At 41.8% G+C, this 23,792-nt stretch overlaps 1 protein-coding gene across 15 annotated transcripts in view; it reads right to left on the bottom strand.

Annotated features, from left to right (window-relative positions):
• Positions 1-296: 296 nt before the first annotated feature.
• DOCK9 (dedicator of cytokinesis 9) overlaps positions 297-23,792 on the bottom strand; it is a 158,043-nt gene continuing 134,547 nt past the window's right edge. For 11 of the 15 annotated variants that reach the window (XM_077343830.1, XM_077343839.1, XM_077343832.1 and 8 more), the window contains 13 exons: positions 22,870-23,052; positions 21,685-21,798; positions 20,309-20,524; positions 19,711-19,768; positions 18,159-18,265; positions 14,570-14,692; positions 13,064-13,177; positions 11,393-11,539; positions 8,659-8,869; positions 4,879-5,069; positions 3,907-4,007; positions 3,370-3,508; positions 297-1,476 (listed from right to left, as the gene is read on the bottom strand). In XM_077343830.1, the coding sequence (XP_077199945.1) occupies positions 1,354-1,476; positions 3,370-3,508; positions 3,907-4,007; positions 4,879-5,069; positions 8,659-8,869; positions 11,393-11,539; positions 13,064-13,177; positions 14,570-14,692; positions 18,159-18,265; positions 19,711-19,768; positions 20,309-20,524; positions 21,685-21,798; positions 22,870-23,052 (1,827 nt within the window). In that variant the 3' untranslated portion in view covers positions 297-1,353. Of the gene's footprint in view, positions 1,477-3,328; positions 3,509-3,906; positions 4,008-4,878; positions 5,070-8,658; positions 8,870-11,392; positions 11,540-12,266; positions 12,303-12,673; positions 12,680-13,063; positions 13,178-14,569; positions 14,693-18,158; positions 18,266-19,710; positions 19,769-20,308; positions 20,525-21,684; positions 21,799-22,869; positions 23,053-23,792 lie in introns of all 15 variants that reach the window. The other 4 variants (XM_077343840.1, XM_077343841.1, XM_077343842.1 and 1 more) reach the window with 3 other exon arrangements.

Here is a 23,792-nt window from a genome sequence, read left to right as displayed (position 1 = left end):
GGGTTGGACACGACTGAACCGGTAACATCATCACCATAATCATTTGGTTTTGCCCATACATATATGGTAGCCTCTGAGTCAACAGGAAAGAATTTTTATGGAAAAGAATGTTGCTTGAAGAGAAACCAGGACAAGGTTGGAAGTCTTTGGGAGTAAAAGAGCAAAGCAGAAACATTTATGGCCTAGAAAGAGACGTAAAAATGTTCAAGCATTGTATTTATGAAAATAATTTAATGTTCACTTTTAGCATGTTTCCTCATGCTAGCAGAGTCAGATAACACAAATGACACTACACAGAAATTAAACCTTTTTTAATATAGATGTTGTACATAACATTTAATCGCAGCAGGACAGTGATTCCAGTTAAATAAAATTAAATCCTTTATCTTCCTCAAATATAAAATTACTAATTAATGTCTTAAAATAATATAGTAAAAGCTTTAAATTACATCACCATTTATCACAGTAGTTATCACCACTTGCATACTCCATCACTTTGGCAAAAATGATGTATTCTTTTTAAAAACAGTGCATAATGTTACTGAAACTGTATACAACTCCATATTGCACTTATTTATATACAATAAACTGTAAAAAGAAAATAGAGCATTATACTTGGAATGAGCTTAGATTTGTCACAATTGTAGAATGATGAAAGCTGGTATGAATATTAAAAATGTTTAGAAATGCAACATGTTTATGTACAGACGTTGAGCTGTATTAACAAATATGTACATATCTTGCTTACGATAGAGTTTGTAAGTATCACACGGTGGTCCTTTGGTTGGACTTCACTGCTTGATCAAATTTAAGCTCTGAAGCTTTCCAAAATGCCAACAAAGTATAAAACGGAGCGCAAACGTTTAGTCAACAGTACAAAAACTACCATTACTTCCATTCACCCCTCATAAATTAGTGCCTACTTAGTTTCAAATAGTGTTTATACTTTGAATCGATGTGCATAAATTGAAGAACACTTGCTGGGTTTGTGTCTACAAACCTACATTCCACAACACCTGCCTGTAATGTGCCATCTAGTTTATAATACAATTGAAGGAAGATCCAAAGGGAAACTCTTACATGGAAGTTTCCTAGAACACTTCTGCGAAGACTGAGAACTTCTAATATTGCCAGCAGAATATCAAAAATATGTGCACCATCAGTATGTCTTCAGAAGTCAGTTCTTGTTTGCTTTCTCCAGACTGACTCAAAACTTTAAGCATACTCAGGTATTCGCAACTTTCTGTTTGCATGCTCCTATCGCCAACTTTGGATTTCCTCCTGAGATTGCAAAAGATAAAAAAAAATCCACTTGCATTCCAAGTTAAGGATACTTTTCATTTACAAAAACACTTATACGACTGAAGAAGAACTGGGCATCCCATGAACTGTTGTGCTTGTTGGAGTTCCGCTTATGGCATTAAAAATGTGCAGAGAGTTGGGCGTTACGCTGGTCTTTTCTTCCACAGCGTTAATCTTAAAGAGAAAATAAATATAGTTTACACATACTTCAAAAGAGAAAGGCCTTTTCAAAACTGGAACTTAGGCATGGCTCTATAATTTAGCCATTGGTCAAAAGAGGTCTACCTAGCGTTAAATGGCAGCAGGACACCAAGTACAAATGCATGTATTTATGGAAAAGTCCCACTGTTGTAAGCGGTGTGTACCTCCAACTAGGGTAGGATACAACTAGGGTAGGATGCAAAGCCTCCAATGATAAGAGACTTGAAAATGTTGTGGGTCAGGAAACCTTATTCAATCAAATTACTCATTAATAATCACTGAATTAAATAACTAAATAATAGGGGAAACAAGAATTGAAGCCGCCATGATTCAGGGCTCTTTCCCAACTAGGTCTGGGTGCAATGGCTGCTGAAGAGGCCATTCGTGCCCAAAGCAGCCAGTGCTGCGGCGCGGGAAGGAGAGCTCTGCACCTGCATCCATGTGCCGACTGGTGTGCCGATGCCCGCGCTGTCCCCCCCCCCACACACACACACCGTGATGCTGGCTGCTTCAGGTGCGAACGGCTGCTTCGGCAACCGAAGCGCCCTACCCTATTCCCAACTATTCCTTCCAAGAAAGTCAAGTCTCTTCCTTCCCCTGATCACACTTTATTTCAAAAGTAGGAATGTTACAAGGTATTCTTCTCTAACTGAGGGGGCTTTGGTTATCTAACATGACTTGAGCGAATAAAGCAACATGAGAAAGACTGCCTACATATATCCTCAGTTCTGCACCGCAGGCAGAAAAAAAAAATACAGCATTTCATCCTGAGCTATAGGAATAAAAGGCAATACAGAACTAGAAAGAGAAACCAAAAGGCATTACCATCCCAGCTGATGACATTTTCAAAGCAGCATAGAGGGAAGGGAGGAAGAGAGAGAGATGCCCATTAAGATTTCTACAACAACATTAACACTTCTCTTAACAAGCCGTTATCTCTACAACATGTATTTAAGAAAGCAAAATGGATATTCATGTTTCTGGAACAGATGGTTCTGCCAAATGTATTGATTTCAGACGGCAAGACACAAAATTAGATTATTGCTTGCATATCGCTAGGTAAACACTTGAAAGCCACCAATCATATCTCCCAGTATAAAATTTCAGAACTTCAGATTTCAACTCAGCTTTGCAAGGAAGGATTCACACACATGCTAAATGATGTGCCATGTATTGTGGCAACACTACCCAGGCAAGAGACCTCCTTGTTTTATTTTCAGCCAACAGTGGTACAGGTAATGCTCAAAAGTGCACAGGTAAGATGGCAGCTGACTTTTAATTCTCCTGTAATTATGCAGATCATAGGTAAGTTCTGCAACATCTAGAGACATCCTCTTACTACAAGACAGATTTTGTGTAAATGTAAACTGTTCCAACCATAAGAGACAAATTGGAAGATGACTTAAGGGTAACCGAGTGTATTAATAGGATCCAAGTAAAATCATGGCACAAGCTAAAAGGTAGGGGTTTTGTCCAAGCAGTTCTATTACAACTCTGGTTAAAGACATTCTAAGATAAAATTATCATCATTTGTTTCATAACCTCCTACTGATCAATTTGCAAAAAGTCTTTTAAATGTCTCTACTTCTAGAAACAGATTATTAAGGTACGTCCTAGGCAACTTTTAAAGTTGCCCAGTTGACATAGTTCACTGATGATCAAGTGTAAAAAGTAATGGCATTTAGTGAACTTGAAATGTTGATCTGATTAACTGGAGAATAATACATTCAGAGCTGGCTCCTTTTAATGACATTTTTGAAAGTAAATACAGAATCCTGAAGGCATAAATACTGAATATCTACTGAAAAGTGTTGCCCAGTATTACCTATAGCATCCTCAGTGAAAGACTTTAGATTCAGTACATACTTGCTCATGCATAATTTCAGAGAGCTCTTTTGCCATTTCTCTATAATTAGCCTTCATTTCTTCTTGATATTCTATCTGGTCTTCTTTTATAAGTCGCTCATTGACTTCTAGGGCCTGGCCGCAAGCCTCTACAAATTGTCTGAAAACGAAAGTAAAACAAAGTTTATAATAACCATTCAAGAATCAGGCTTCCAGTAGGCAGCTTAGAGAGCAATCCTAAGGATACTTTCTTGGGAGCGAGCCAGAATAAACTCCATTAGGATTCTGAGCAGACCTTCTTAGGATTGCTCCCTTTGTCAACTTTCAGTATTTATTTATAATTTTTAAAATATAGATACAGAAAAGAACAAGGAAAGAATATCTTTGATTACAATATCACCCCTCCCTCTACCCCACAAAGTCCCCATTTGCTTGAAGTTTCGTGTTGCCAGATACTCCAGATATCTGTTGCCTGTAAATATAAAAGGAAATCGACAACAAAAAAGCCCACTTTAACATAACATTTCCAGCACTCCCATCAACTTTCAGATCATTTACCTGAACACTTCCTTCAGTAACTTCACTTTGTTATCGGGATACCTTTTGGTGTTCGTGTCATCTAGGAAAGCTCTTGCATATGCCAATGGCCCAGCATTAACCTAAAATAAAATTAACAGTAATAATAGAGAGTTTAAAAAAAATCTTCAGTACAAGTAAAAGCAATCCCCATCACCACCAAGGCTCCTGAACCAGGCAGGATAAAAAAAAAAACCAACCCCCTTCCCCGAGGGTGTTTTCTTTAGTTCAAGCCTCTAGACATGCCAGTCACTGTAGCCCATTTTTCTATCATTGTGCAGAGCGAGAATCCATATGAACTAACATGACAGGAAAGATGGCGTAGTATAACCCAATCTCATCAGATCTTGGAAGCTAAGGAGGGTTAGTACTTGGGAAGGAGGTCACCAAGGAAGACTTAGAGAGGAAAAACAACGGGCAAACACGTCTGCTTCTAACTTCCCTTGAAAACGCCTTGTTGGGGTTGACATTTATTTATCTATGTCTATATTTATATACCAACGCTCTCAAATGTCTTGCAGTGGTTTACAAGTTGAGTAAAATACAATAAAATCCCCTAAAATACGCCATTAATACAGTATAACATAGTGAGAATAATAACATAACAAGATGGCGAACAATAAAATACCATCCCATTCCCCCGTTCAGCATGGGTCAATAACTCTTTCTGTCCCTGAGAGCGAGGAACCTAGTTGACCTCAACTTAGAGATGGTTGCAAGTTGATGGCACTTCTCTATGTGCGTTATGGTGAGATCTGCTAAAATGTCTCAGAACACCTGGATTGGTAGAGAGGGACTGTAGGTCTCTAAGTCACATCCAACCTCTAATTCACTGGATATTATTGGTTCACGACAGGATTTAAGCCATGGCAAAAGGAGGAGGAAAAAGCATGGAAGAGAGAAAGGATTCGGACTGAGATAAATGAAATCTGTATTTTAATGAAAGTATCTTACCTGGACACTGACACTACCCTGAAGCTTTAGCTGCAGTTTGATCATGTCTACTTCGGTCGAAGAACATAGCTGCCGGAGCTCTGCAACCTTCTTGCTCATTTCATCAATGGCTACTTCAATTGGGTTTAAGTCTGTGTGATGCTGGTACATTATGGGGATTCGCTTTTTGACATAGGGAAAACAATGTATAGCTGTGGAAAGAAAGAAATGGCCATTACAGTCATAAAATATTGCAGAAGAAACAGATACTATGATAACAGGTAATTTAGCTAAGCAAGACATATAATGTAGTTCAGGGCAAAAGTACCAGTCTAGTAGTTAGCATTTAACTTTTGCTCTTGGTTCTTTGACACACGGGTAGCCTCTTCCTTTCTGTGGTGACAGGGACAGTGCTGTCACTAATACAATGGCTTGCAAAAATATTTACTCCCCTTGGTATTTGTCCTGTTTTGTCACATTGCAACCTGGAACTAATGCTGTGCTGGGGGAGCCTACCACTTTGAAGGCGCAAAATATTTTTTATAGTGACACAAACAGCACTCAAGATAAGAAAAACAGAAATCATGACTGTGCATAAGCATCCATCCCCCCCCCCCAGATCAATATTTTGTAGAGTCACCTTTTGTGGCAATCACAGCTGCAATTCTCCTTGGGTGAGCCTCTATCAGGTTAGCACAACTAGCTACTGGGATTTTCACCCATTCCTCAAGGCAAACCTGCTCCAACCCCTTAAAGTTAGCTAGACAGTGTTGGCATACAGCAATCCTCAAGTCATGCCACAGGTTCTCCATTGGATTGAGGTCTGGACTTTGGCTGTTTCAGGACAGTAACATTTCCCCCTTCAAACCATTCCAGTGCAGCTTTAGCTGTATGTCTAGGGTCATTGGCCTGCTGGAATGTGAACCTTCATCCCAGTCTCAAATCTCTGGCAAATTGAAACAAGATTTCTTCAATAATTGCCCTGTATTTAGTGCCGTCCATCTTTCCTTCAGTCCTGACCAGTTGCCCTGTCCCTGCCGATGAAAAACATCCCCACAGCATGATGATGCTACAACCACGCTTCACTGTGGGAATAGTGTGCTTGGGAGGATGGGAGGTGTTGGGTTTGTTCCCCCAAAATTTAAGTTTTTGTCTCATATGACCAGAGAACCTTCTCCCATGTGTTTCGGGAGCCAACCACATGTAGCTTGGCAATTTCCAAAGCCGTCGCCTTCTTCTTTTCTTTAAATAATGCTTTTTATCTGGCCACTCTCCTATAAAGCCCCAAGCTGTAGAGTATATGGTCCTATGGACAGATACAACCATCTCTGCTGAAGATCACTGCAGCTCTTTCCATGTTATCCCTGGTGTCTTCTTGTATCTCTGATTAATTTCCTCCTTGCCCAGTCTGTGAATTTCTCTTGGAAGGTTTGTAGTGGTGCCATATTCTTTCCATTCTGTTGTAATGGATTTAATAGTGCTCCGTGAAATATTCAAAGTTTGTCATATTTGTTTATAATCCATCCCTGATCTAGACTTCTCCACAACTTTGTCCCTGACTTGTTTGGAGTGCTCCTTGGTCATCATGCTGCTTGTTTAGTAGTGCTGCAGAGTCAGGGGCCTTTCAGGTATATTTATACAAGACAACTTGTGGCAGATCATATGCAACTTGGACAGCACACTGGTGGACCCTAATTAACTACTTATATGAGTTCTGAAGTTAAGTGGTTGGACCAGATTTTATTTAGAGGTATTATAGCAAGGGAGACAAATACTTATGCATAGTCATAATTTCTGTGGGTTTTTTTGGTCTTGAGTACTGTTTATGTCACATTCAAAAAGATTTTGGCACCTTCAATATGGTAGGCATGTTGTGATAATCAAATGGTGCCACTCCGCCCCCCACCCAACTTAGTTGCAAGTTGTAATGCGATAAAACAGGACAAACACTGAGGGCTGCATGTGAATACTTGTGCAAATCACTGTATTTTAAGTGCTAGCTATTGAAAACAAAGGCCAATTGGAAGTAACAAAGAAGAAGAAGAAGAAAGAAAACTTGAATCATTTTTAAATACTGGCCTTTTTACCCCTTCCTGGCAATTCCTCTTTAGCTTGAACTCATAGCCTTTATATCCAAAGAAATTTGAGCTCACTCTACCCCAGGGACTCTTGTAGCGCAGGGTGGTAAGGCAGCCAGCATGCTGTCTGAAGCTCTGACCATGAGGCTGGGAGTTTGATCCCAGCAGCCGGCTCAAGGTTGACTCAGCCTTCCATCCTTCTGAGGTCGGTAAAATGAGTACCCAGCTTGCTGGGGGGTAAAACGGTAATGACTGGGGAAGGCACTGGCAAACCACCCCATATTGAGTCTGCCAAGAAAACGCTAGAGGGCGTCACCACAAGGGTCAGACATGACTCGGTGTTTGCACAGGGGATACCTTTACCTTTACCTTATCCCAGATTAGAACTACAGCAGTTTTGGATACTAGAAATTGCAGCCGTTTCTTTACAGTAACTGCCTCTAAAACAACTGACAGTAACAATCATGATTAATGGAGTCTCCATTAGTCAGCATGTAAATCAGTTGGACCTTGGCCATGTTGTATTAGGTACCATAAGGCAATAAACAAATAATTTGCTTAAACAGCTATTCAATGGCTCACATGGGGAGTGGGGGCGGGGGAGTGAAGAGTAAGGAAAAATGAGACTGGGTCAATGCTATGTCACAAGTCTCATGCCAAAGGAGATATATTTAATGAAATAACAAAGGCAAACCTCCTCTCTGGGTTGCAACTGGATTGCTTCAGAGACCATATCTTAAAAGTAGTTAGGAGACTTCCTATCTGAGCAGAACATCTTCGCCATAAAATTCAAGACAGTGGCACTCACATGCGGTTTATGCCGCTACCAAGTATTGCCTTCATACATTTCTTGGTAGCAACCTATATCTGCCAATAAATATACACGGATCGAAGAGCTGAGGCCAACCACAGCGTCCCGAAGAGTGTCTTTGTCTACAATGCATACTGCAAATAAAGTTTCTGAGAGAGATGCAGGAAGCCAAATATTGAGTCACATCTTCGTTCCATCCAGCTCAATATTGTCTACACCAGAGATTCCCAACCAGGGGTCCATGAACCCCTAAGGGTCCACAGGAGCTCTGGAGGGTGTCCTTCCCCCCTAACCTTTATGGACTTGGCATAGTGTAGTGCGAACTCCTAATGGTGTAGTGGTTAGGAGTGCGGACTTCTAATCTGGTGAGCCGGGTTTGATTCCCTGCTCCGCCACACGCAGCCAGCTGGGTGACCTTCAGCTCGCCACAACACTGATAAAGCTGTTCTGACCGAGCAGTAATATCAGGGCTCTCTCAGCTACACCTATCTCACAGGGTGTCTACTGTGGGGAAAGGGAAGGGAAGGCGAACGTAAGCCACTTTGAGACTCCTTTGGGTAGAGAAAAGTGGCATATAAGAACCAAGTCTTCTTCTTCTCTAACAGAAAGCAAAATACTCCAGAAAACTTTGCACAACTTGTAAGCACAGTGGGGAACGAAAACCTTAATAGATGGCACCATGAATATGTGACAAAAGCGGCATATATCTGAACAACAACAAAGTACAACTCCTTTAAGTTGGGTGTTCTGATGTTTGATACTGGTTTGATATTGCCACAGGAAGCATATAGTCATTAAGAAAGGAAGACTGCGGCAGGCAATACAGAAAGCAAGAGTAATACAACTGCCAGGTGGAGAGAAGGGGGAGGAAGAAGGAGCACTAATCCTACCAGAAAGGCCTCTATCTGGTACCTGTCAGAATGGTGCGCCGTTTACACTGCTCTTCCACACCACCTCGTCTTTTACCCATCTGTGTAAAAGGCATCTCAAACATAAAACGCCGGATGTTGTGATTTCTTTCAAACTCCGTTTTTCTCTCCTGCAGCTCCTTTTCCTCAAAGTATGGAACTACATGTGTAACCTGAATGTATGCATATTTCGAATCCAAATCCTTAGGATTTACCTTAAAATAATTGTGAGAGAATAAAAAAAACCTTAAAATTAGCAACACAGATCACTAAAAGCTAATTTGGGGCTTGAAATAAAGCGGACTGTCACTTGCAAAAATCTTAAATTCTTAGGACAATTTCAGCATTAAAACCAGGGCCTGGAATGAATTGTGGGGGGCTAAACTCAGACAAGCTCTTCATCACAATGCAACAGCACGATTCTGCTTGAGGCGTGGAGTAGCAGCTTCCAGCTTACCCAGGATTGCGCTCCGGCAATTCAGCACCACAGGACAATTGCCATCGTTGCTGAGATTTAGCTGCCCCAGCGACACTGAACATAAGGAGTCAAATAGTATGGGCACTCGAGGTGGGGTGGGGAAAGAGCATTGTAGCCTCTCTCTCCCTCTTTTCATGTTCCCTTGTCCCCAGTTATATTATACACTTTTCAGGCTGCTGCCATAGTTTAAAGCACCTTTGGGGATCTGAAAATCTGAAAAAGGGTTATCTGATTGCAGTCTTTTATGCCGCAATACCAGGTATTGCCTTAACATCAAAGGAGTCAAAGCCCTTACAAGTTCACAGCATCTCACATGATAGCGAGGAATCAGGACATTTATTTATTTGTTTGTTTATTGTTTGACTTATATCCCGCCACTCCCATGAGGCTCGTGGTGGGTCACAACAATAAAACCCCCATAAAAACCTCCTAATACAATGAAATCTTCTAAAAAAGCCGAACAAAACCCATTTGTGCCTCGCAGAATAAATCTCCCAACCCTGATCTCCGATTCCACATTACTCTATCACAGTGGTTCCCAACCTTCCTAGTGCCGCGACCCTTTAATACAGTTCCTCATGTTGTGGTGACCCCCAGCCACAAAATTATGCAAGGGTTCTTTCATAGAAACTGACCAATGGTGGGAAGATCCACCATGATTGTATATAAACTGGCAGGCGCCTTCAGGAGGAGCAGCAACAGTGGCGACGCACCCCCACCCCCCGGCCAAGCTGCCTGCCCTGCTGTGACCCCTGTGAAAGGGTTGTTTGACCCCCCAAAGGGTTGAGAACCACTCCTCTATCAGAAGCCTGGACAGGCTATTAACCCTCCCCCCTTCCTATTTCCTATTATTTCTTCTTAATTGATGCTTTTTCAGCAATCAGTGGTCTGTGCCTTTTGGAGACAATAAGTACAACCACCTTTTCAGTTCCCCTCCCTTCCCCCTACTTTTCTTTAATTTCAGAAATAATTTTGATATTATACCAGAGAGTACCCAGAATATGCAGAAACTCCTACAGTCAGTGGGTGGGACTTCAGCCATCACGTTTGCAGTTAGAGGGAACACGTTTCAGGCCTGTCAGGAATCAGTGTGGCACCAAACACTTGGGAAGCTTCCTTCCGGATCTAAACCCCCCCCCCCCTCGCATAGTGTAAGATCTTAAAGGCCTGAGCAAGACAATTTCCTTCTCTCAGGACCCCACTTTAACTTTTTTTTTCTTCTCTATGTTGTATGTTAAAAATTGGAAAAAAAGTTTTATTAAAAAAACCCAAACCTGCTTCATGTCAGTGTTCATCAAGCCACTGGAGGCCAGGATTATGCTCTTTTTAATTGATCCTTTTTTTCTTTTTGCATTTAAGGTTGCTTCCAGAGAACAGACAGGCTGCACGGCCTCACTTCCCTGCCCTACTGCGCCAGACCATGCATCACAGGGAATTATGAGTGTGATACCCCAAAGCAATACTTATTTAATACAGGATTCAATTATTCATACAACTTGTTAAATTAGGTGATTACTTCTTTAGCCTGCCAATAGAAGAAGAAGAAGAAGAAGAGTTGGTTCTTATATGCCGCTTTTCCCTACCCGAAGGCGGCTCAAAGCGGCTTACAGTCGCCTTCCCATTCCTCTCCCCACAACAGACACCCTGTGGGGTGGGTGAGGCTGAGAGAGCCCTGATATCACTGCTCAGTCAGAACAGTTTTATCAGTGCCATGGCGAGCCCAAGGTCACCCAGCTGCCTGCATGTGGGGGAGCGCAGAATCGAACCCGGCATGCCAGATTAGAAGTCCGCACTCCTAACCACTACACCAAACTTAGGCAGAAAAAGACTGCAATCCTAAAATTGCTTTCCAAATGTAGCTTGATAGATAGATAGATAGATAGATAGATAGATAGACAGACAGACAGACAGACAGACAGACAGACAGACAGACAGACAGATAAAGAGAGAGAGAGCGAGAGAGAGAGAGGGAGAGAGAGAGAGGGAGAGAGGGAGAGAGAGAGATTCATGTTGAGCCCATATTAGCCTTTTCCATCTATCTCCTTTTAAAAGCGCTATCCTGTACACGTTACCAAATTAGGGTTGGGCGCTTCAGTGTGCTTCGGCCACTTTGGCAATCACGGAAGCCAGAGGTGGCCAGCACTTGGACTTCCGTGATCGCCGAAGCGCACCACAGCACCCAACCCTATACCAAATAGATGGTGATTAATAGAATTGTTAAAAATCTGTTTTGAATGACACTATTAAAGCAAAGACTTACTTTGCCAGAATCTTGGATCATCCTGACATTTTCAGATCCAAATTTGTCTGAGTAGAGTTTTTGTAGTCTCTGAGAAATTTCCGAAAGAGGGGTGAGTTTAGGTTCTTTGTAGATATATTCCTTTCCATCTTCATCTTCAAAAAATCCCTTCACGGAGGAAAAAAGGTGCCATTAGAAAAAACTCAATTTTGACTGGTTAAGCGGTGAGAAAAATAATGACACCAAATACTAAGAAGCAAGGTCAGTGTATAAGGCCGAGGCTGAAGCAAAAACGAAAATACAAACAAACGGAGGAATCAAGAATAAAATAAAACAGAAGGGGTGTGTTGGAAATGGAAGCACACAAGGTTATTTGGGGGATGCTGTAAATTACATGAAATACCATCATTAATGTTTTGAGAGGAAAACCCTCTCTACTGATCATTCACATGCCTGTTTCACATGCCAATATACTAGTCCTCTCCGATTACTGGTCCTCATCATTTTAAACTGGCAAAGTGTTCCATACAAATAGGTCATATGGGACAAGAGAAGCCTAAACCTGTTCTTAATATAACCCTTAAATTCAATTTAGTTGCTTGGATTTTGGACTTCTCAACAGTCACATACTAGCCAACTATAATTTATGTTGAAGCCCGCAATTAAAATAAGTAAAATGGGAGGTGAAACAGGAAAGCTAGTTCTGAGTTAATGTTTTAAACTGAAAAACAAAATATTCCTGACCCAAGATGAAATGGACACTGTAGTGCAAAGAACACGACATAGCATGTATAAATGCAGGCTAGACTGACAAAAAAATACCCACATCAAACTAAGCTTAGATGCAGTATTTTTTACTGCATTGCTTGCTTTGGAAAACTGTTTCAGTAATTACCTCCACATCTGTTTCACTGTCTGTAAACTGGTATTGCTACAGGTCACAAGAGACAACAGAACAAACGGAACGTTATAATATTCAAGTTGTAGAATTCAGTGTTCTGTATATAACAGACCCAATTTCTATTCAGGCTTAAAACTGATTTTCTTCCCCGGAATACACACACACAGACAACTTAAGAGTGGAATGACACAATTAGCAGAAAACCTGAATCTCTATGTAAGCATGCAGTCCAAAGAGATGCCGTGTGTTGTTTTCTGCTTGTGTGACTAAATGTTATTTTCTAAAGAGGTAGAAGAGCTAGACTGAGATACAGGTCAGAAAGCAAGCTGCCATACCACACTGAAGGCATTTTGAGAAATAATAAACAGCTACGAAGGGCCATGACTGGAAAAAAAACTTACCGCTGCCTTAAGAAAGTAACAGACAAGAAAAGAAAGGAAAAAAGCAGAAAGTTTACTGATGAAGGAAATAGAGTTCTCATTCAGAATACAGTCAATTAGCTAACTAGTTCATTCATTTCAAGTATTTTAATGTGGACATTAAATGCATGTTGCTTAGGGAAAAAAAGAATAGGTTGGATCCTACAGTTCCATTCCACCGTGGCAGAACCTTCATCCAGTGCAAGAAGCCTTCATCTGGGGCCAACAGCTTTTATGGCAATGGAAAACGTTTGACACCAGGGGAAAACTCCTCTATTAATGGCGCAGAATCATAGGCCCAACCCACTGCAATATGTTGCATTCTTTTAGGCCCTAAATTATATACCGTCGGCTGTATCAAATAATGCTCACCTGTCCAAAAAACGCAACTCTGAAATAGGTGCCCAACAACCTCTTTCCTGTATGCATAACTTCTGTGACTTTGCTGTACGCGCGATGCAGTGTGTCATAGAGATGAGCTAGCTTCTGTGAATGAGAGGACAAACACGGAAACGCTAAGGTATTCGATACATATGAAAACATTACTTCCACTCCATGAAGATTAAAGATTTCAGGATCCGTCTGGACTTACGTCCCACTAAGCACCAATGCAAGCCACCGACTTTTTTTCCCTTTTGAACTTTGGAATGATTATGCCACGGGCCACTGAACCTACGTGGGTCAAAGAGCTGAGTGGGTTGGAGAGAGTGGGGGGGGGGGAAATGCAAAGTAGTATTCTCATCACTTCAGCGCCCTGATCTGCACATCTGCTCACCCCTGCGGGCCCTGCAATATTGGGAATAATATTTCCAAGGGTAAAAAGAAATTACCGATTTTGTTCATCAATATCAGCTTGGGAAGTCTAATAGTCCCAACTGAGCCAGAGTTAGTTTTGTCTACGTCCACACCTTTTTTGCATGCTCAGCTGACTCCTGGTTTTCTTGATAGTGGATTCACAAGGATTGGAATCAGTTAGGGCAGGGCTGTTCTGCACATCTGCCCTCCCTGTGCATTTTCAGAGTTGTGGAGTCTGTTCATTTCCTTATGCACCTGCCTGAAATATTGAGGATTTTCAAGGGAGGATGCTGTCACCATCTGTGTTATCACAGGACCCCCTCCATTTTTTAATTTTTTAAAGTCTTTAAACTATCAACATATCAAAGTACCATTGCAATGGTAGTTCAAGCTGGGTCTCTAAATTCTTAGCTTTCTTTATTTTTTAAAGGAATTCTCTATCACTTTCCCTCATGGAGATATGCCTTCCCCCCTATATCTCAGTGAGAGAAAGGGCCAGAGTCTTACTTTTTCATAAAAATGTAAATTGGGAATTCTGAGAACTTGCTTAAACTACCACTACAACTCTATATCAATATTTTAGGTTCTTAGCCCTCCCCCTACGGAAACCACTAGTCTTCAGGGCGGGGAGAGGGAGTAGTTTGACAATGACAACAGGCCAACCATTGAAAAGTAGGCTGGAGGTTGGTGGTACAAAAAAACCCCAAACAACCCAGAAATATTGCATACAAAGAAAGAGCCAACTTGAAATCAGCTTCCAGAAAAAAATGGGGTAAAACTGGCTTCAAACGAACCAGGAAAAAAAAAACCTCAAGGAATAACAAAGGAAAAAAGACAAGAAAACCGAAGAGCCAGAATTCATGAGGAAGCAAGTGGATAAACTGAAGTAATATGAGGCAACAGCCAACTAGGGGTGGGTGGGCGGCGTGCAGGACCACCTCCAGTGAAAATGGGCTGTAACTGTTTAAGTCCCCTAGAAAGACACAACAAACTTGTTGGATGTTTTTTCATAAAACCGTTCAATATTAGATTCAAATCAAATGAAGCCATAATAGATATTTACCACAGCTTTTAATCACATACCTCAAAATCTCTCCTCTTTTCATAAATAGGAATTATAAGCTTATAGATATCAGCGATCAATTCATAACGTTCAGCCTTCCACAGACCATCTGCACATTGTTCTAACAATTCCATCAGCACATCCTAGTGAAGGAAAGACAAACAAATTTAAATACTAACCCTCCTGCGTACAATCTGCTTACTCAGGTGTACTCTATGGTAGCGGTCCCCAACCTTTCTCAGGTCAGGGACCGCCTCTGGGGTGAGGGGAGTGCCGACGGCCCGGGTGCTGCGAAAACGTGCACGCGCAGTTGCCGCACATGCGTGTTTTCGCCACCAGGGGCGCTAACGGGCATGCACGCAGTTGCCGCGCATGCGCATTTCGCCACCAGGTGCACTAACGCGCATGCTAGGCAACTGCGGGCATGTGAGTTTGTGTCACCGGCATGCCGGCGGCTGCGCCTGCCTCTTCCCTTCCTTCTCGCTGCGGGCGGGGAGAGGCAGGCGCAGCTGCCGGCGGCCCGGTACCGTGGCCTTTCCAGCCCGGCACCGGGCCACGGACCATTGGTTGATGACCCCCGCTCTATGGGGCTTACTACCAAGAATCTATTCTTAGGAGTTTTAAACTGGAAAAAAAATACATTTTATTGTTCTCAAGGAGCAAACGCCATATTTCAGCACCGTGTTTTAAGATAAATAAATAAAATGTATTAAAATAATAATTAAATAAACATATGCCATGGCATACATATTGTATTTATTTCACTTATTTTATATATTTCACTTTAATTCTATGAACTACAAAAAGTGTACAAGTGGTTCCCAGACAGTCTCCCACCCAGTTCAAGACTTGCTTAGCTTCAGCAGGATCACTCCATGTACAAACAACATTACAACAGGCAAATCTATTCAATTAGACCACAGTAACTCTGTGTAATGGTTCTTAAAATATGCTTTAACAAGTGAAAGTGACGTATCAGTTATACTGGTTCAAGCTTATATTCTTCTTTTATGTTTGATTTTGTTCGCTGGCCACAGGATTAGAAGCAACCTCTGAGTGAAAACAGGGTTCCTGGTCCTACAATATCCTTAAGGGAAGAACTGAAAAGAAGGGTGTTCATTAAAACCTTTCCCTACAGACCATTTTGTACAGGTACTTCACAAGTATTATTATTTTGATTATTATTCATTGAATTTATATACCGCTTTCCCAAGTTTTATGATTCGGGGCAGTGAACAACATAGTCAAAACAAAACAAAAGTACAAAAATATATAAATAAAAATTCTCAGCTTTCCATACACGATAATAAAACATTTAAAACTATAGTTAGCACCTGTCTAGTCAATTCATTCATTCCAGCTCACCCTGGATATTCTCTTTTGGGCATTTCTGATAGGGAATTATGATTGGGGCCTAATAGATATTAACAGTTCGCTGGCCCTAACCAAAGGAAATGCCCTGGTCCTGGTTGAGGCCAGATGTACTTCCTTGGGGCCAGGGATCACTAGCCGGTTGGAGTTGGACAAGCGTAGTGCTCTTTGGGAAGGATAAGCAGAGAGGTGGTCCCTCAGGTGCAACAGCAATGGGGGAGACAGTTGGAAATTACCAACACAACAGAGAAAAACCGTGTCTGAAACAGGACAATTTGGAATGCAGTACACAAGCTTGCTGTCTTTTTCTTATTTTATTTTGCTTGTCCTGTTTCAGACACAGTTTTTCTCTGTTGCGTTGGTCTCTCAGGTATGCTGGGCCCAGACCATGAATGCCCTTATAGGTAAATACCAAAACCTAAACCTAATCTGGAATTCAACTGGGAGCCAGTGCAGTTGCCAAAGTGTAGGCCCTATAGGGGCCCTCCAAGATGTTCCCTTGAGGACCCTGGCTGCTGCGTTCTGTACCAGTTGCAGTTTCCAGAGCAAGGATGAGGGTAGGCCTGTAGAGTAGAGGGAGTTACAGAAGTCCAGTCTGGGGGTGACCATCGTATGGCTCACTATGGATAGGTGCTGTGAGTCCATTTAGGGTACTAGTAGCTTAGTTTGGTGGAGTTCGTAGAACACCAGCTGTTCTACTCTTGTGATCTGCACCTCCATAGAGAGGAGGGCATCGAAGATCATGGCCAGATTCCCGGCAGAGTATGCAGTGGTCAGCTACACCCATCCAGGCAGGGCAACTGTGCTTCCTGACTTGGCCCCTTCCTTCCTAGACAAAGGACCTCCGTGTTTGAAGTTGAGTTGAGTTTCAGGCATGATGGCCACTGACCTAACTACTATTTTCTACAAACAGAAAGAATTGACTGTATTTCTAAATGGACCTAAAAGAATGGACCTTGCTTTCTAAATACACAAAAATCATGGTAATGATACACATTAGTTTAAATCATATGCTTCATATGGCAACTTATTGTTCACCTTTTTAAAAACGTGGTTCACTCTCTATTTTTAGGACACACGTTTATCTTTAAAAAGGGTCTAAAGTTCTATGATTATCACAAAAAGATAAGGCTTTTAAGTGCATGGCAAAGTATGTGCAATAATTACCAGTGTAGCAAAGCAAAGCTACACTTTCCCCAACAGCTGTAAAGATAAAAAGGTTTAATGTGAGTTGGAAGCTGTATGCAACAGGTTGGTGGTGATGGAAACTAAATTTTGAAATACTTTATGCAAATTGCTAGACATCACCTTAAAAAAAAGAAGCAAAATTTAAAAATAAGAATATTAATGCTTTTGTTTCCGCAAGTATGTCAAGATTTGGAAGCAATACTACACAAGGCTAAGCTACTTCTATAGAATAGCTACTTGCTACTATTTAAAAATATTTAACTTTAATGCAGTCATATCAAATAACTGGGGGAGCAGGGTGACAGAAATCTCAAAAACTCCATTTAATAAGCCTCTAAATTACAACAGACAACAATATCAAAAACAAGGGTTTTCCATCTCATTGTTGCAGGATAATCTTTCCTGCAAATACTGAGATCCTACTTCAGAATAGCCATTGGCTGGATTTCCAGTTTGCAGTAGAATAACACACTTAAGTCACCACTTATTGGTCAAACCTATTCCTGGCATAAGTGGTATCTCTACTGTACCATAGGTTGGATTCACCTACCTATATACTATTTATCACATGTGGTTGCAATTTGTAGATAACTAAATCCATGGATTGGGGCCACATGGAAGCTGAAGAGATTTTTTTCTGCATTCTCCATAGAATCTTTAAGAAAATACCTAGTGGGATTTAAATCTACCCAAAATACAACGTGCAGCTTTTATGGGCCTGGAACAGGCAGTTGAGGACACAGGCAGTCTTTCCAGACCCCAGCTCCCATGCTCACTGCTTGGTGGTGAGTCCTGTAGCCTAACTGGCTCAGCAATCCTTGCAGAGCTCCCACTTATATTATATATTAACATATTATTCATTTTAATGTTTACAATTTGTTTTTGCTGTATTTCTGTGTTCTGGGCTACTGTGAGATCTCCTTAGGTAAGACAGCAGAGTGTAAGGTTTAAAGGTAAGGTTTAAAGAAAATGAGTTAGTAATGTAACTGTAACATAATTGTCCAAATATTCTGTTTTACATATGCATGGTTTTGATCTGAAGGAACATACTTCATTGAAGTGAACATCCTGCATCCCCACATCTTCCATCATTGAAGCCTCTTCGTCTATATTTGGCGTGATTACTCGGAAGCTTGAGCAGCCTTGCTTAAACATTCCTATGCATTCAGGAAATAAACGTAACAACTCAGCTTTGGTAACTCGATCAGCAAAAGGTTAGAGGGGACCATAAATGCAGCAGAGGCATAATAAAAATAAAGATAGAATTCCTGATAAGTAGATTCATTACAAGTGACCTTTATATATCTGCATCATGAGGCCATTTCCTTGGGTGGGGGCAGCACAGGGATTAAGTGTCTTCATAAACCAAGCAATTCAATAGAACGGTACACCAGAAAACAGTTTCATAACAAGGAATGTATAGAGTAGCTCAGTCGTAAGAGAAACAGAGATAACACAAGAGCAATGTCTTCTAGCCCAGGGGTAGTCAACCTGTGGTCCTCCAGATGTTCATGGACCACAATTCCCATGAGCCCCTGCCAGAGGGAGGGAAGGAGAGCCTGAAGAGACAATGGAGAGGCCAATGGCTGCTGGGCTTTAAACAGGGGAGGTTCAGGGCCGGGCTAAGTTGATGCTCACCTAGCCCTGACTCTAGCCCAGTTGGAGGGACCAGCACACTGCCAGCAACTGGCTGGCTGCTTCAAAGACTGCCTAGTCATCCGGAGGCCCAAGGAACAGCCACCCCTCAGCAAGTCCACGCCATGGCTGCAACACAGGAAGCCCTTCCTGCGGTCACAAAGCAGCCAGCACTAACTTCTTGGCCACAAATCCTTGACATTTTCAAATGTACTGCAACATAGTCCCTTACCCGAAAAGCCCTGTAAGTATCCCAAAAGAAAAGGATAGGTGGAATTAAAGCATTAAAGGATAAAATAAAAGTGTGCTAAAGTGAAATCAGCTCTTGCAGCAGATCAGTTTAAAAAAACAACAAAGAAAAAAATGTTAGGATTACCAATCCAGAGGTGAGCAAATAAACAAGGCACAAACGGCAGAGAAGAGACTGGGCTGCATGCAGAGGACTTGGCTGTGAGCACAGGAGACAACAAGCACTCTGATTCTTGCTCTGGACCTGGAGTGATAAACACGATGCTTGCTGCTATCTCCCTCCCCAGCAGACAGAGGGAGACAGAGTGCTCACATGGGTGGAGGATAAGTGGGACAAAACACCAGGAAATTGCCAATGAATAAATCTGATTGGCCTCAAGAGGTAGGGAGGATGGGTTCGTACATTGTCGTTTTGTCCAAAGTGCTATGGTGAACAAGGCTATTGAGGGATCATTAAAAAAAACAACATCCAGAAAACAAGATTCTAAAGAGGAAATGATTATCTGGATTGATATGCTGGAAGAGAGGCAACGAGTGTATTTGCCTTTTCCTGTAAACAGTGTACACAGCAATCGGTAGATCATTTTATAGTAGCCAGCAAAGAGCATGTCCACGGAGAAGCAGAGAAGAACAGTACTGAAGGATCAACTTGGAAAACAAGAAGTTTCACAACCAACAACGATTAGGAAGAACAATGGAATTGCTGTGTGATGCTTACCTTTTCGGAGAAGGTACTCTGCTACCAGAGCCGTTACATGGACATAGCACATTGCTGCCTAAAATATAAGCAAAGCCAGTATTATTACAGATGTTTTGCAATGACATGGGTTTCTACAGCAAAATTAAGTTGGTAGGGCAGCACAGAAAGATTCAAGACCAGTAGGACCTTGGAGATGGATAAGATTTTAGGTGTTTAAGCTTTAAAGCGTCAAAGCTCTTTTCATCAAGACAGAGTAGCACAGACATCCTAATTCCTTTTGAGCATGGTCTTTGATACCTCCGATTTGCATGCTGTGATGATATAGATCTTCAAATATCACCTTCAACTATAAGACCAATCATTGCAGGAATATAAAAATGCATCGTTTGCTTTATATTTAGTGGAAGTCCTGTGGCCCAACTCCTTAACCACAGTTTGAGGGTGAAGAATGTACCCCAGCCCTGCACTCTCCTTTCTCCCATCCACATGCAGACCCCCCACTCCTGCACGGGCGTGGCTATCCCCCCCTCCAAATGGTTCCTGTAAAAATAGTACACAAATACACCAAAACTTATTTTAAAAAAAATAACAGCTGGAAGTGCTTCGTTTTGCTCACCTCTGAAAGATCTCCATTTTTGACATGAATTTTGGCCATGCTGTCCAACCAGGTCTTCCGAAGTTCCGGTGTACTTGCGTAGGATTTTGCCAAGCTGTACTGAAGATCTACAAGCATTTCCGGGTCGTTTTCATGCTCCTTCATTTGAGCAGTAGCCATCAGGACCGTACGGATGCGCTTTGTCAAATCCTTCACGTCGGAAGGGAATGTGGTGTGCTATGATGTGAAAGAGCAGCAATACATACTATGAGCATAACAAGATGCCCGGTGCAGACAGAAGTCAAGCTGAGCACCTCCAATCTTTCCCCACCTGCTTAAAGGCCATGTTACCAGGAATTCCTATCTAGCAAGCACTAATAATCAAGCAACGTCTCAGAGCTAACTGGTGCTTCCTACTCTAAATTCATGGGGAACACGTCCAGTGGAAGTCTGTTCCACTGCTGTTTTACTTTAACAAAAAAACAATATAATACTTGTACGGGAGGACTATTTTCATGTTCCCTGTGTTTGAACTTACAAAATTAAGTTTTAAATTTCTTGAGCCATGGATTGTAGTGAGAAGCTCATGCAGATTGCTTTCCTTTTCTTCTCCAATATCATCAATTTTTTCCCCATCAAGACGCCTTTCTGTTAAAAAGTATTTTTCATACCAGAGAGACTTCTGTATATGTTGTTCTCAATTCATATGACACCATGAGTTGGATACACATGTGATGTCCACTCTTTCTTTCGTTCTTTCTTTCTTATTTATATTTATATACTGCCACTCTCAAATATCTCAAATCGGAGGTATCTCATTTGAGAGATATTTATCTCTCAAAGATCAATAAAATACAATAAAATCCCCTAAAATACTCCATTAATACAATAATGCATGGGGGGATATAGTGCAAGCACCAAGTCAAGTCATGTCTGACCCTTGGGGTGACACCCTCTAGCATTTTCTTGGCAGACTCAATATGGGGTGGTTTTGCCATTTCCTTCCCCAGTCATTACCGTTTTACCCCCCAGCAAGCTGGGTACTCATTTTACCGACCTCGGAAGGATGGAAGGCTGAGTCAACCTTGAGCCGGCTGCTGGGATCAAACTCCCAGCCTCATGGTCAGAGCTTCAGACAGCACGTCGGCTGCTTTACCACCCTGCGCCACGAGAGGCTTTTAATACAATAACATAACAACAACATAACAAGATGGCGGACAATAAAATACCAACTCATTGCCCCATTCAGCATGGGTCAAACTCTCTCTCAACTTGGGAGCAAGGAACCTTAGTTGGCCTCCACTTGAGCTATAGAGGGTCCCCGTAGCAGCCAAGTGGTCTCCCAGCAGTTAAGATCATAATATGTGTACAGCACCATACAAAAAGCTACTACAAACCTTAATGAGCCTCTCACTGTTAGCGCAGTTATTAATGATGGAAAGAGACTGCTGAAATCTGGTTCCTCCTATTCCAACGACGTCTGCAATCAACTGGCTCACAGATATTATGACCTTGTGACAAAACAGAAACACGTTTTATGGTAACCATTCACTTTGAAATCACAGGTAAAAACATTAGTCTGTACTGGAAAAAAGGATACAGTATCAGCAAAACACTAATTATGAACAGCGCTGGCCCGCCATTTTGGACTGACAGGAGAAGGGTGCAAATGCCCTGTTGCCACTCTAAAATAACTGCAAGCCATTTCAGCATATCAGTTCACTTCCTTTGTTTTCAAAGGAAAGGAAAGGAACTGGCATGCTGAAATGGCTGCTGCAGGGCAGCATAGCGGAGCCCAAGCCAGCTGTTTGGTGGGGTGTGCTGCACTGCTGGGGCAGCACTGGACAGACCAGCACACTCTTAGCAGTTTACGCAGGGAGCTCACTCTCTGTACAATCAGCTGTTTGGCAAGAAGACATTTTAGCTTGCTGTTTGGCTTCCCTCCACTTGTAAGCCGGGAGAAGTGAATCAGACTGGAAGAAACTGGACTGGTTCGTTTCGTGGGTTGGGTCACTGCGGGTTTGGAACACACCAAACCAGGATATTCTAGTCTATGCCCACCTCTACATACAACTGTACTCCAATGGTGTTTGCTCTGCAAAACAGCTGGATGTGATTTTTCACCCCCAAACAAAAATATAGTGCATAAGGAATGTATGCAAGTAGAGATTTATTTCTACTTTAGAGAATTCCTGCTGAACTGGTATGGTCTACACCAGTGGTTCTCAACTTGGGGGTTGGGACCCCTTTGGGGGGTCGAACGACCCTTTCACAGAGATTGTGGCAGGGCGAGCAGCTTGGCCAGGGTGGGGGGCAGTGCCACTGTTGCCACTCCTCCTGAAGGTGCCCACCAATTTATATACAATTTATAACCAATGTATATACAATCATGAACAATGGATCTTCACACCACTGGTGAGTTTGGGTTTAATTTCTGTGAAAGAACACTTGCATAATTTATGGTTGGGGGTCACCACAACATGAGGAACTGTATTAAAGGGTCGCGGCATTAGGAAGCTTGAGAACCACTGGTCTAAACTATAAACTGTCACCACTTTAATATAACAATAAAATGTACTAACTTGAAGGTGCGTCCTGACAAATGATCTTTTCCCCGTGTAATCAAAATTATTCCTCATCAAAAAATAAAGCAGTTGTGAAGCTTCCATCCGAATTGAACTCAGCTTGGAATTGCAGCACTTCAAGATTTCGTAGCACAACGCTGAACACATATCTGCCCTCCCTTCATAAAATGTAGAAGGAAACTGCAGAAAACACAAAAAAACTTACTTTGGCTAGCTTTCTTTAAAAGGAGAGTAGGATGAAAATCAGAACATTCTAATGTTAACAAAATAACATAATAACCAAACAGATTCAAGTCAAAGATAGGAAAATAATTTTAAATTAAATTGGTTTTAACTTTGCAGTATATTGGGAAGGAACCTGAAAATAGGGAATTAATTGGAAATTGAAGTGTTCAAAAACTATTATCTCAAACCAAACACAAACATGCAAAATTACTTGGGAACTTCAAAATATAGCCAAAAATATGAACTCTGTCAAATGGCTACTTTGCCCAGGCTAGCTACAGCTTTAGAGGAAAAGGCTAGGCAGGCATGTGGATTCTGTACTGTACCTCCAGCACATGCGCACAGAGGCAACCAATGCAATCCAATAATGTTCAACCATTCGACACAATACTTTGCATTGTCATAGAACGGTGGGGCTACTTGTGCCCCTACTGAATGAAGGCTAACGCAGCTGAGGATCTGTGTGCACTCAGGACCCATTCAGCAAGGAGTTATGAAAGCCTGCTTCAGTGTACCGCAATTGTCAGTGCACTAAATGTTTGACACAACTCCATCATTCATTTATCCAGAATTCAGCTTCTGTTCAGGGTTAAAACTACTCAGGGACAGGAGAAACTTCCAGACACCAACTATTCATGCTATGTGATTCCTGAAAATGGGACTAGCTTTAGAGCCATTATCTAGCTTACCAAAGG

Source organism: Paroedura picta, chromosome 6 (assembly GCF_049243985.1).
Source record: "Paroedura picta isolate Pp20150507F chromosome 6, Ppicta_v3.0, whole genome shotgun sequence".
Classification (NCBI taxonomy): Eukaryota; Metazoa; Chordata; class Lepidosauria; order Squamata; family Gekkonidae; genus Paroedura; species Paroedura picta.
Note: the sequence above shows the minus strand (reverse complement) of the source record. Positions and strands in the feature narration are given on the sequence as shown.